Source organism: Pipistrellus hanaki, assembly GCF_964339955.1.
Source record: "Pipistrellus hanaki genome assembly, chromosome: 9".
NCBI lineage: Eukaryota > Metazoa > Chordata > Mammalia > Chiroptera > Vespertilionidae > Pipistrellus > Pipistrellus hanaki.
Window position 1 is genome coordinate 16,471,810 of NC_140511.1, and position 12,190 is coordinate 16,483,999.

The 12,190-nt window shown below is 37.4% G+C and overlaps 1 protein-coding gene across 6 annotated transcripts in view; it reads left to right on the forward strand.

Annotated features, from left to right (window-relative positions):
• The window catches only part of GRIA4 (glutamate ionotropic receptor AMPA type subunit 4), a 391,466-nt gene that overhangs the window by 313,526 nt on the left and 65,750 nt on the right, over positions 1-12,190 (forward strand). For 5 of the 6 annotated variants that reach the window (XM_084895140.1, XM_084895142.1, XM_084895139.1 and 2 more), the window contains exons 8-10: positions 2,968-3,135; positions 4,378-4,482; positions 8,268-8,378. In XM_084895140.1, the coding sequence (XP_084751266.1) occupies positions 2,968-3,135; positions 4,378-4,482; positions 8,268-8,378 (384 nt within the window). Of the gene's footprint in view, positions 1-2,967; positions 3,136-4,377; positions 4,483-8,267; positions 8,379-9,667; positions 10,888-12,190 lie in introns of those variants that run through there. The other variant, XM_084895144.1, reaches the window with a different exon arrangement.

Here is a 12,190-nt window from a genome sequence, read left to right on the forward strand (position 1 = left end):
TTTGTAATGGCCATAATCTTTGTGTGTATCCTTCTCACCAAGGACTTACAATAGTTACTTGTCTACTTGTGTCACATCTATAGACACCTTTGGGCAGAAAACATCTACTCTGTGTCTTTGTAGTCCTCACCATTGCCAGCCCGGGTCTAGCACATTTTTCAAGAGCTCTCAGATACGATCTGAAATTTTATTCTGACAAAGACCACAGGTTTCTTTTTGGTGTTTGTTTGTTTTGCCCTGTTTTGTGTTTCATAAGTGAAAATGCACTCCACATTCCCATAAGATTGTGCAGAGCAGAACAAGAATTCATCTAGTTCTTCCTTCTCGGAGCCCAGACCTTTGCCACTGCCCTATGATTCTGCCAAACTGTTTTGTTATCTGCAAACCATGGTAAACAGTACTCACCACATTAGTAAAATGAAGTGTTTAATTAATAAGAATTTCCTGGATGCCATCTAGCAGTGTGTGTGCCCATATATATGATTTTTTTAACGTTAGCACAATAAGACATGTGGGAAAGAATTAAATCATCCGCAAAGGTAAAGCTGACTTAAACTACTGCTTCTGTCCATCCATCAGCTCAATGACCTGCCAAAGGCCTAAAGCTGAGGCTGAATGTCTGCTTTGCTCCACTCCTCTCTGTATGACATCTGTTCTTTTTTACAGTTCACTTGTTTCATAAGAACGAATGGATTTTTAAAAACACAGCAAGTGTATTTGCTCTTTGGTGCCATCTCTTCTCAGCTTTTTTTCTCCTATCAAAAAAAGCAGCAATCTTTTCTTCTTCTTCTCCTTCTCCTTCTCCTTCTCCTTCTCCTTCTCCTTCTCCTTCTCCTTCTCCTTCTCCTTCTCCTTCTCCTTCTCCTTCTCCTTCTCCTTCTCCTTCTCCTTCTCCTTCTCCTTCTCCTTCTCCTTCTCCTTCTCCTTCTCCTTCTCCTTCTCCTTCTCCTTCTCCTTCTCCTTCTCCTTCTCCTTCTCCTTCTCCTTCTCCTTCTCCTTCTCCTTCTCCTTCTCCTTCTTCTTCTTCTTCTTCTTCTTCTTCTTCTTCTTCTTCTTCTTCTCTCTCTCTCTCTCTCTCTCTCTCTCTCTCTCTCTCTCTCTCTCTCTCTCTCTCTCTCTCCCGCCCTCCTCTCTCCCTCTCTCTCGCTCTCTCATCCAAAAATACTAGCATTCAATTATTCTGTCTTTTTTTTTTTTAAGAAGGCCTACTTTATTTTTTTTTTATTTTCTTGCCTTACCAAAAGATGATTTGAAGGATTTCTGTACTCAAAAGATATATTGGCAGAGAGAGAGAGAGAGAGAGAGAGAGAGAGAGAGAGAGAGAGAGAGAGAGAGAGAGAGAAGAGAGAGAGATCAATTTCTTGTTCAAGGTGAGAAGGTATATATTCATCTTTGATTTGTCACCTTGCTTTACCACTTTAATTTCCTTCAGCCACTCCAACCTGGTGTGAGTGCCCATGCTATCCTTTAGCCTATTTTGCCATGTACTTGAAGAATATGTAGCAAGGCTCTTAATTTACATGCCTCACACATATCTTTCTGATGAAGCTTTTTAATTAGGTGCTGTACCACCATTGATAGAATCTTTGTTAATCTATATTCTTTAACATTTCTATGTTTTTCCTGGAGTGCTGGCTGCTATGCCTAGTAGGCATATTGCATAAGTCTGCTTTCTACAATTAGGATTTCAAATGATTTTTCCTTGTTTATAAGCAGCAAATCAAGGAGATCATCTTCCATATTCCACAGCACAAAACTATACCTAGTTTAAGGTTAGAATGTGTTAATCATATAGCATTGAGGCCCTTGCTGGGTAGCTCAATTGGTTGAAGTGCTGTCCTCATGCACCAAAATTGTAGGTTCAGTCCCCAGTCTGCAAGGCACATACGTATAAGAATCAACCAGTAAATACATAAATGAGTTGAACAACAAATTGATATTTTTCTTTCCCCCTTCTTTGTGTCTCTCTCTCTCTCTCTCTCTCTCTCTCTCTCTCTCTCTCTAAAAATAAGTAAAAAAATTCACCGCATGGAATTCCTGAAAGAGATAATGTAGCTTTTTATCATGAATGGCAGTTGAAGCTCTGCCATGCTTCAAAAAAATAGTGCCTTATTCCTCATGATTGGGAATTTTCTTATCAAACTCTACAAGAATTCCATGTTTTATTTTTATTTTTACCTGTTTTTCCTCACTTTCCTAACCTTAATAATCCTTTCATGAGTGCTCTCTCTTTTCTCAAAGAGAAGCATTGGGAGATTATTTTTTTAAAAACCAAAAAAACAAATAATCTCAACTTCACTTCTCCACTGTGATCCAAGGTTATGATGGGAAACTGGAGAAATGGTTTAGTCTTCCTGAGCACATTCAACAGACATGGGCATAACAGTACTCACTGTTAGTACAGTGACTGGTGCAAACACATCTGTTAAATAAGTAGTTGCTATTTCTGGCATCCAACATCCAAGTAACAATAAGCACTCATTCTTCTGAGGAACTGAACAAAGATATTCACTTCAGGTCAACAGACATAGATTAAATCTCAAGATTCCTGGCCAGGCATTTCGGAAGAGGAAAAGAGTGAGAGAACCCAGCCCTCCTGGGTCTCCACCACAGTAGCAGGCTACCAGGCAGGTGGCAGCAACACTGCTCTCAGCTGTCTATACTTTAGGTTTCTACTGAAACTTAATGAAAACATATCCCTGAAAGGTTTTGCTTCTTCCCATTGTTAGACAACTGGACATTAGATTTCTGCTCTTCGGAAATCAGTCAGAATCATATAAGATTGGCTATATGGTCTTTGTAATCCAGCAATAACAGAAGTCTTGATGCTAGAAGCAATTATCAACAATTTAACTATGCTTCAGACAGGATGGGGCTTTATGTCATAAGGCCACAGTGCTGCCAGACTATTTCTGTTGGTTGATAAGATTTTAACATTTACCCTTATAATTACTTTCATTTTGGTAGTACACATCCGCTCTGACTTATGATGGAGTCCTGGTGATGGCCGAAACTTTCCGAAGTCTTAGGAGGCAGAAAATTGATATTTCAAGGAGAGGAAATGCTGGGGATTGCCTGGCCAATCCTGCTGCTCCGTGGGGCCAGGGAATTGACATGGAGAGGACACTCAAACAGGTAACTCGCAATTTTATTTAAGTTCAATTTACTTAAGGCTGCTGTTTGAGTAGAGTATTCAAATAATCAGAATAATGTATTTGAAAGTAAATATATGTAAAAGTCATTTTAATATTTTGGACTACTATCATCTTTGAGCATTTCTAAATATAATACTGAGAAGAATACCAATGATTATATCCAGTGTAGATGTTTAGTCAGGTTAAGCTAGGTTATGCTGTACTAACAAACAACCCCAACTTCCAGTGGTTTACAACCATAGAAGTGTTTCTCACTCACGAACACACTAGGGTAGCAAGGACATTCTGCTTATTGTAATTACTCAGGGACCCAGGCTGACAGAGCAACTGCCATCTTGAATGTTACAAAAGAAAATAAAGTTGAGGCTAGGTTTCAATTTGGCCATTAAACTCTGGCCCAGTGGGGACCCTCATCACATTTGTTTACAACTCCTTTGTCAGAAGAGAGTCACATAGACCTCACTCACCACCAGGGATTCAGGAAGCATGAACTTACCTTGAGCCAAGAATGGGGAAGACCCAGAAATATTTGGAAAACACTGCTAATGACAACCTCCGTAGACCTTGAAATTGCCTTGTAACCTTGATTTTAGTCTTTATAGTTATACTAACACTATTGATTTTAGTCTTTTATAGTTATACTAACACTATTTTCCAAATGTTTAATGTACTATGTTTATATTTTTAAATATTACATTTTAAGTGTTCTGAAATGCCATGCATTCAGAAAATGTTACATAAAAAAAATGAATAAGAAGGAAATTTGGAATTAAATGCATGCGAATATTTTCAAAATATATGTATATTTTTAATTTTTTACATCTTAATTTTAATGTTAGCAAGGAGAAATACGATCCGATGTGGTTATCAGGGCTGTTTATTATGTGCATCTACAGATAAAACTGAAAAGTAAATATAAACAAACCATATTTCTTGTTCCTATAAACAATACTTCGATTCTAAGGAGTATTCTGTCAGTGACAATGGAAACTTTATAATATAAAAAAAAAATTACACATGTTCATCTCCCAGGAATATAGTAGAATTGTTTATACCCTCCTTTGGTATTTCTCTTTCAGATTCTACCCCATGGTGTGCTAGTGAGTTGCTTGTATAGTTCTACACCTATATCTACTCTGAGCCTAACCAATGAAGCTGAGGTTTCTATAGGTGAAATGGCAGATAAACACATGTTCGGGTTTGTTTTATTTTTCACTTATAGGTTCGCATTCAAGGGCTGACGGGGAATGTCCAGTTTGACCACTACGGACGCAGGGTCAATTACACGATGGATGTGTTTGAGCTAAAGAGCACAGGGCCAAGGAAGGTGAGCCACGCTCCAACTCTGTCTTACTTTGCATTTGACATTTTTAAAGGCTTATAGGTGAAAGGGAACGGGATATTCTGCATTTTTTAAATATGTGTACTTACAAATAGTACTGTCCTGACAACCTGTGCTGAAATGTAACTGATATTTAGTCATGTGCCAAAGCTGAAACAAACTAATCTACACACCTTTATATCCTTTATCCAAAATGGAAGCAAAGCGATATATTTTCTAAAGCTTAGCAGAAAAGCACACAATGCAGGTAAGAAACCCGCATGCAGTCACTTATAAGAGACAATGAAGAAAACTGTTTCTAATGGATGGGCATATTTTTAACAGGCTGATGTTCTTGAAGTAAACAAGTTAACACATTCAAGTGAGCAAAGGAGAGAGCAGATAGAAGATAAGATAAATAAGGTCAGTTCCAGGCTGAGGAGGGAGAGAAATACCTAAGAAACTCCCATTGAGGGGCCAGGGAGGTTGTTCAGGAAGCTGTTGGTGGCAGATCCTTGGATTTCAGAAGGTAACTCTGCAGGCATAATGTGACGGGACATGCCGGCAGTTTTCCCAGCATCCAGAAAATATACAGTGAAGCAATACCCCCACCACAGCAATTGGCTATGGGCATTTTATTCACTTATAATTAAATAATTTTTAACATTTTTTTTCTCTAGGATCAGCTAGGATGCTCAAAGAAAGAGAACATTCAAGTTATTTATCTAAAAGCTTCTTCACTTAGCTAGTTAAAAAACAACCTTTCCCAAATATGCTTTCCTGCTCTACTAGAATAATTATAGCTACACTTTATGAAAAGTATGCTGTGTTCCAAGCATGGGATTCGGTGTAACTTAATCTTAACAACAAACTAAACATTAGTACTGTTATCTCCCTTTTTCCAACGAGAAAATCTTTGGTCCAATAGGGCATGGTTACTTGTTCAAGGCCTGTTATTAAGGAAACAAAGACTTTAATTCAGATATGTCTGACTCCAGAAACTCTCTATACCATTACTCACCTGAGTAGACCCTGCTGGGAGGGAATTTATTCTCTCGAAGGGTAGACTACAGTACGTTCCATAGGACAGTTACAGAGTAGGCATGTGGCAGTTCCAAGGAGGAAAAATCACTTCCAGCTGGAGAAAAGCAAACCAAGCAAGGAAGGCTGCATAGAGGAGGTGGGGTTAAGCACAGCCATGAAGTTAGAGTTTGACATGGAAGAGGCAAGAACCTGCAGACAAGTGGCCAGGAGGACAAGTAATAGCTGGAAATGGCAGGGGTTCACTGAGCTCTGTTTTGCTGCCATGAGAACCATTTCTGTCTAGCATTTCATCCTCTTGCTGCGTCTCCTGGAGAGCAGGCTTGCAGCTGATCCAGAGCAGGCCGGAGCCCACCTGATCAGGTCAGGGGGGCAGGAGATGGACAGCAGGTGGGAAGCCAGCGCATGGTGGGCTCCTCTAAGGGGCCTGCCACAGCAAGGGACGGACATGCATTCCCAACGAGACATTTCGGGGTTCATGTGAACCTTGAACTTGACCTCTGTCAGCACACAGCCAACAAGTGAGAAAGAGGCTTATTGTAAGCAAAGGCCCTCAGAGAGCCGGGGAGCAGACAGCATGCTCTTGGGGCTCCTAGAAACACTGGCTGATTGGGGGGGGGGGGGGGAACAGAGGCAGAAGAGAGCACAAAGCACCCCTCCCTACCACCCCCAGGTCTTAGAAACGAGCTGAGCAGGAGCTTTCTCACAGGCACAAGGCAGCTCCGCCTTCCACAAGACATTAAGTGCAAACGTGGAATGATCTCTCCATGGAAGAAAGAATAACGGGGAGGAAGAAGCTGGCAGTAACCAGTGGCAATATCCGGAGGACTATGCTCCGTGGTGTTTCTGTTGTGGGAACTCATTAATAAAGAAAACAGTGGTCTTTCCCAGAGAATAGGCCGCTGAGATCTGGAGGGTGGCTGCAGCTACTGAAGGGCTAAACTCTGAAACCTCTTTTCATGTCATACGTCTGTCCTGTAGAAAGGAGATTAATAGGAAACAACTAATATGTTGGTTTTTTTAAGTATATGTAGGATTTGAGAGGTGGTAGGACTCAGAGGCATACTTGTTTTTACATTAAATTGATCATTGGGTTATTAAATAAATACCAGCTACAAATGAATTCATATGAACAATTGAAAATAATGGTTGAATTCATACACACTCATAATTTCAGATCACGCTAAGTGTAGCAAGCCATACTAATGAAACATTTTCTCCAACTATTCTGTTATTGAGTTATATATATATATATATATATATATATATACTATTTATGACTAATATAGTGCTTCTTTCTGACATGTTAATGCTTATTTTATTTTAATATGTGCACGAATGCTAACAGTTTAGAAACTTGAAGGAAGCAAGAGAGACTTCCTACACATATTAGAACAAGTAGCAAACACAGCAGTGAGCTATTGCACATATTTTGTTGGACATGTGAGTTTTAGGAACTGCATCCAGAAATTCAAGGGGAAAAAAAGTTTGGCAAGCATGAAATAAGCATCCAATTGGGGAGGCTCTGGAGCATGATAACAAAGCATATATGAATTTGGTGACTTGCAGACCTGAGTTTTGAATTCTAGCCCTGCTGGAGTACAATCTGGTGAAATGTAATTAATATTCTAAAATAGGTTTTAAAATCAAAACCATAGGATAGCAGCATCTACTTCTGCATTTGCTCTGTTTATACACTTTAAGATGCATATTTACAAAAGCACTAAGTACCGTGTCTGTTGCAAAGCAAGCAGTCAATAGCGGTAACCATTGTGTTACATAACGTCTGCATGATTCAAAGGCCCCTAACTTTCCTTTCAGACCTACTGTGGCCCAGGCAGGTGAGGCTCTGTTGGTTGGAGCATCATCTCATATACAGGAAGGTCAAAGGTTCAATTCCCAGTCAGGGCACATACGCAGCTTTTGGATTTGGCGCCCTGTCGGGTGCCTACCGAGGCAGCTAATCAATGTTCCTCTCTCACACTGATGTTCCTCACGCTTCTCTCCATCCTTTCTCTCCTTTCTCTCTCTCCTTTCCCCTCTCTAAAAGAAAAAAAAAAAGGCTCATTATAGTTTACTACTTAACTACTTAATTTTTCATATGAAAATAAGTTTCCTATCAAATTTACATGACAAATTAAGATAAGGATTTCATTTTTAAATGAAAAAGTAATTTTGAAAATGAAAATGTTGTTCATTAATCTCTGATGTATTTAGCATTTTAGAAATAAAATTAAAAAACTGTTACTGAAGGACTAGGTTATATCAAACCAAAAACTGTTTCTATGTTGCTTTAAAACACACACATACATACAAACACACACACAAATTGGTTTTGCTAGAAAATATCAAACTGTTTTTGCTGGAAAAAAGCGATATTTCAAATGTCCCTTTTACATATGGCTATTCCTTTTACCTGTACCGTTACTGATAAAATGTTAGGGAGTGCCAGTCTGTCTCACTAGAAGAGAGGCTCAACAGAAAATGGTGTTTCACTGTGTCCACATTACTTTTGAACCCCTCATTCCCAATGCCTCAGCTACTCCCTAATTCTAAACTGTAACGTTGCCAAATGCATAATCAGGCAGTATCTTCAACATCAGGAAAGCTGGCTCATCGTCAATTAAAAATAACTTCCCAACTCTTTTTTGTCTGTGTTTTTAATTTGTTTTGTTTTCTTATTATCGTCACTCATGGTTCCCATAAGAATATTCTAAAATGTGTTTTCAAGAATTTTCTCTATTTGGCAGGTCGGTTACTGGAATGACATGGACAAATTAGTCTTGATTCAAGACGTACCCACTCTTGGCAATGACACAGCAGCTATTGAGAACAGAACTGTGGTTGTAACCACTATCATGGTAAGTGTTGGTCTATGCTTTATGCTGTTCCGCTTTGTCCACAGGCAATTTTAATTCCCAGCTGTGGTGAAAGAGGGAGGGCGAAAGTGGTAGTGGCGTGGGTGCTCTGATCCACAAAAGTCTGATGAGACTTTGAGTAGGTTTGTCCTGAACTTTGAGTGCATTCCGTACTTTTATTTGTATTGTCTTCTGTGGCATTGTTGTTCTTAGGAAAACGCTCAAATGTCAAAAACTGAAACTGTCGCTCTCTAGTTGGAAATGTGTAAAATGCTAAGATTCCAAAGGACAAAAGAATGAACGTGAAAAAGATCAGCAACCAATAACCTAAAGTAGCCAGTAGTAAACACCATATTATTATTGTTATTATATTTTTAAATATCAATGTAATGACAGTTAATGGTGTTTAAAATGATTGTCTCCAGGGAGTTTAATCGTTGGGCAATGATTCGCATTGTCTGTTTGTATGGTGTAGAAATGAATGTGAAGATTTTAATGAGCATGTTTACAACTGAATGTTTTAGAAATAAATTTTGTTTTATATTTATTTTTAATGCAAACAAATTTTTGCACTGATTATTTTTCTCACTGACTAGTATCAAACAACTTCTAGAAATTAAGAAAAAAATGACTGCTTCATTCATTCACCTCCTAAAATACAAAAATACTCCGAATTTTAAGGCTACTTTTTCAAAGAGATTTTCATGAAGCCACCTTTTAAATAATAGAAATTCTTATATGGTTTTCTCTTCTAAAGTCAAACATGCCCTTTCGAGTCAATGCTAGTCAAAGGAGATCAACAATCGGTGACCTTTTCTGTCTAATTTAAATTTATACATCCTCAGCTCACTGTCTTGTTCGGCAGCACATATTTTTAATCATTTATGAAGCCCTTACTCTTAGTAAAGTGGAAGTATTTTATGTCATTTAGTTTTTAGCTCATGTCATTTTAATTTGAGGTTTTAGTAATGCTGAGTTATTCCCAACATTTTGACATTGAGGTCAAAGCATAAAAACGCAGAGAGAAGCCTTCCTATGTGCAATTAGCTTTATCTGTGTTGCATCACTAGACAGCAATTTAATGTTGATCTGCCAAGTCTTGATCAGAAGTTTGTGATTTTAGAATGAAACCAATCAACCACAGCGTTTGTGTAAGAGTGCAAAGTCTATACCTTCTAACTTAATTGTGTAATATTTGCATGGGACTTGGAAAGCAATGCATATATATTTCTTTTCCTAAAAAAGACACAGTAATGGAAATTCATACTTCAGTACAGTCCTCCTCTTTTCAGCCTCTGATGAAGAATCCTATTTTAAGAAATTGATCGAGAAAGAATTGAGTTCCACCGGTGTTCGACTATTCGTAACAAGGCTCACGTCTTGTTCTCCTGTGTAGTAAATTTAATCTAAATTTTCATATGGGATTCTTCCTGGATGACCAACTCTGGACTACCAGAAAAAAAAAATTTAAGTTCTGTGACTTTTCTGGGAAACAAGAACAAAAGAAGACTTAATCCTCATCTTTCTCAAGAAAAATAAGTAGATGTTGAAAAAAAATCACTTAGCGATTCTGACGTATCAGTTCCAATACCTTGAAATGAGGTCACTGTACGTAAATAATTGAATTGCATCACTCCTAATTCCAAGTAGATTTTCTAAAAGTAAATATCTATGAATTTGTGTGCTTATTTTCTGAATATGCAATGTTTTCTTTAAAGATTTTTTTGAAATTTTGCCTGTTCTGTGTAAAATAAAGTGTTTTAGTGTGCATTATAGGTATAGTAATCTGGAGCATCTTCTTTCTATCCCTGTTAGTAAAGGGGCTGGAGATTTAATTCTTAAAACCAAAATATTGAATTAATTTTGCAAGCATGGCTAGTTTTTCTGGAAGCATGCTATAAAAAAATAAGGAACATTGATTGAAAAATCCAACTGTTTCCTATATACATAAAGAATATTCTGTAAAATTATCTGTTGTTTGACAGTGATATTATCAATATTTTGCTATCAAAATAGTGCAACAATAGTATCTGTCTTTTGTATAAAAATGTTATCTTCATATACATAATACCTCTGGTCTTTGCAATTACATAATGGTTCAGTAATTTAAAAAAATATATATATCAGAATCTTTAACCTGAAAGTGTTCCTTGTATTTGCTTTTGTTGAAAATGGTAGCCTGGGACCTGTGACATCTCTACCACCTCATTCCTTTTGGGGGGGGAAATATGGTTCATTGTAGATGAACGAGATATTAGAATCTACATGTAATAATCCCCCAGATTCCACTGAAAACTTCCAATATAGATGGAATTGGTTAGACATTGTAATGTGTGCAAGACAGATATCTATACACAGAAGAAGGCTGAGAGTGGGTGGCACTGGAGATCATTCTGATTGAATTGATATGGTATTCTGTTTTCCCATTTGACTTTCCTTTGTATATGTTGTTATTTATCGGTTGCTACAATGTAATGATATATGCTATTGTTAAATAAAATTGATTGATCAATTCATTTATTCATTCCTTCATAAATATTTATTAAGCGTCTACTCTGGGTTAGGCACAGTTAGAAGTCTGGAGATCTGTAAGAGAACAAAAGAGACCAAGTCTTGCATTCAGAAAATATATGCTAGTGAGAAAAATCAGACAAGAGACATCATAAATGTTACACAGCATTCTTAAATAAAATGTAGCTTTAGTGGGCTGCAACTGTTGAACTTGATTTTTTGTGTTGTATATCTATAATGTGATGTTCACTTTAATGTCTAATTCATTCTACCTGAATATAGTCTTACTGAATTTAACGTAGATAAATTTGAACAAAAAGTAAAATTATCAATACCATCCAATGAAAATGATGACTACAAAGTGGAAAGGTCTAAGGTTTTGGACTCAGAATTTCATCATTTTTTTATCTTTAATCTTGGTGACTAAAAATTTTATAAAATTTATAAAAATTTATCAGCATCCTACCATACAGATTTAACTTCTTACATTTAAAATAATAATTTCTGCAAACCGCCTGAGGGAGCCAAATACATGCCATGTGGCTTGGACTAGGGCAGCGATTGAGGAGAGGGCGGTTCGCAGTGCACTCTGGGAAGGAGCCTGTCTTCTTTGTTTGGATGCTGAACTCTCTGGAAAAGGAGGAATGATTCAGTGATAGTTCAGCCAAACCCAGTTTTCCCACAGTCTTTGCTCCTGCAGCTCAATGATGCTTATGCTGCATTATTCAACTAAGAAAGTATTTCTTATCATCTTATAAACATACCGACCCTTTAGGAAACATTTCCATAAATCCAAATGCCTTTCCCACAGTGTCAGAATTATGTTACAAACCTAACAGCTATTTTTACTTATCACACTTGATCTTGCTCAACGTTAGATTTTATATTTCTTAGATGTTTCAGACTTTATCTTCTCCATGCAGTTTTGTTGATGCACTCTAAATAGACACACGGGGGCATACGACAATCTGTGCGCTATGCAGGTGATGGCAAAAGTAGGTTTACAGTGGAGAGCATGCAAAAACAGTTTATTCGTGTGCTGTTATTTGTTAATCATTGCATAGTTTTCCATGTGAACAACTGTAAACCTACTTTTTCCCCCCACCCCAGATGTAAAGAAAATACAGATATGTTTATATGTTTCTTCCCTGTCCCAAATATTAATATCCCCATATGCACACACCTACCTCCAAAGGGATTATGTCAATTCATTTCTAAATAAAGTATTTTAAATAAACTTCAAATTGTGCAGCCATTAAATGAGTTCATTTTTTTCCTGAATTGAATAACACTTTAATTTCCAT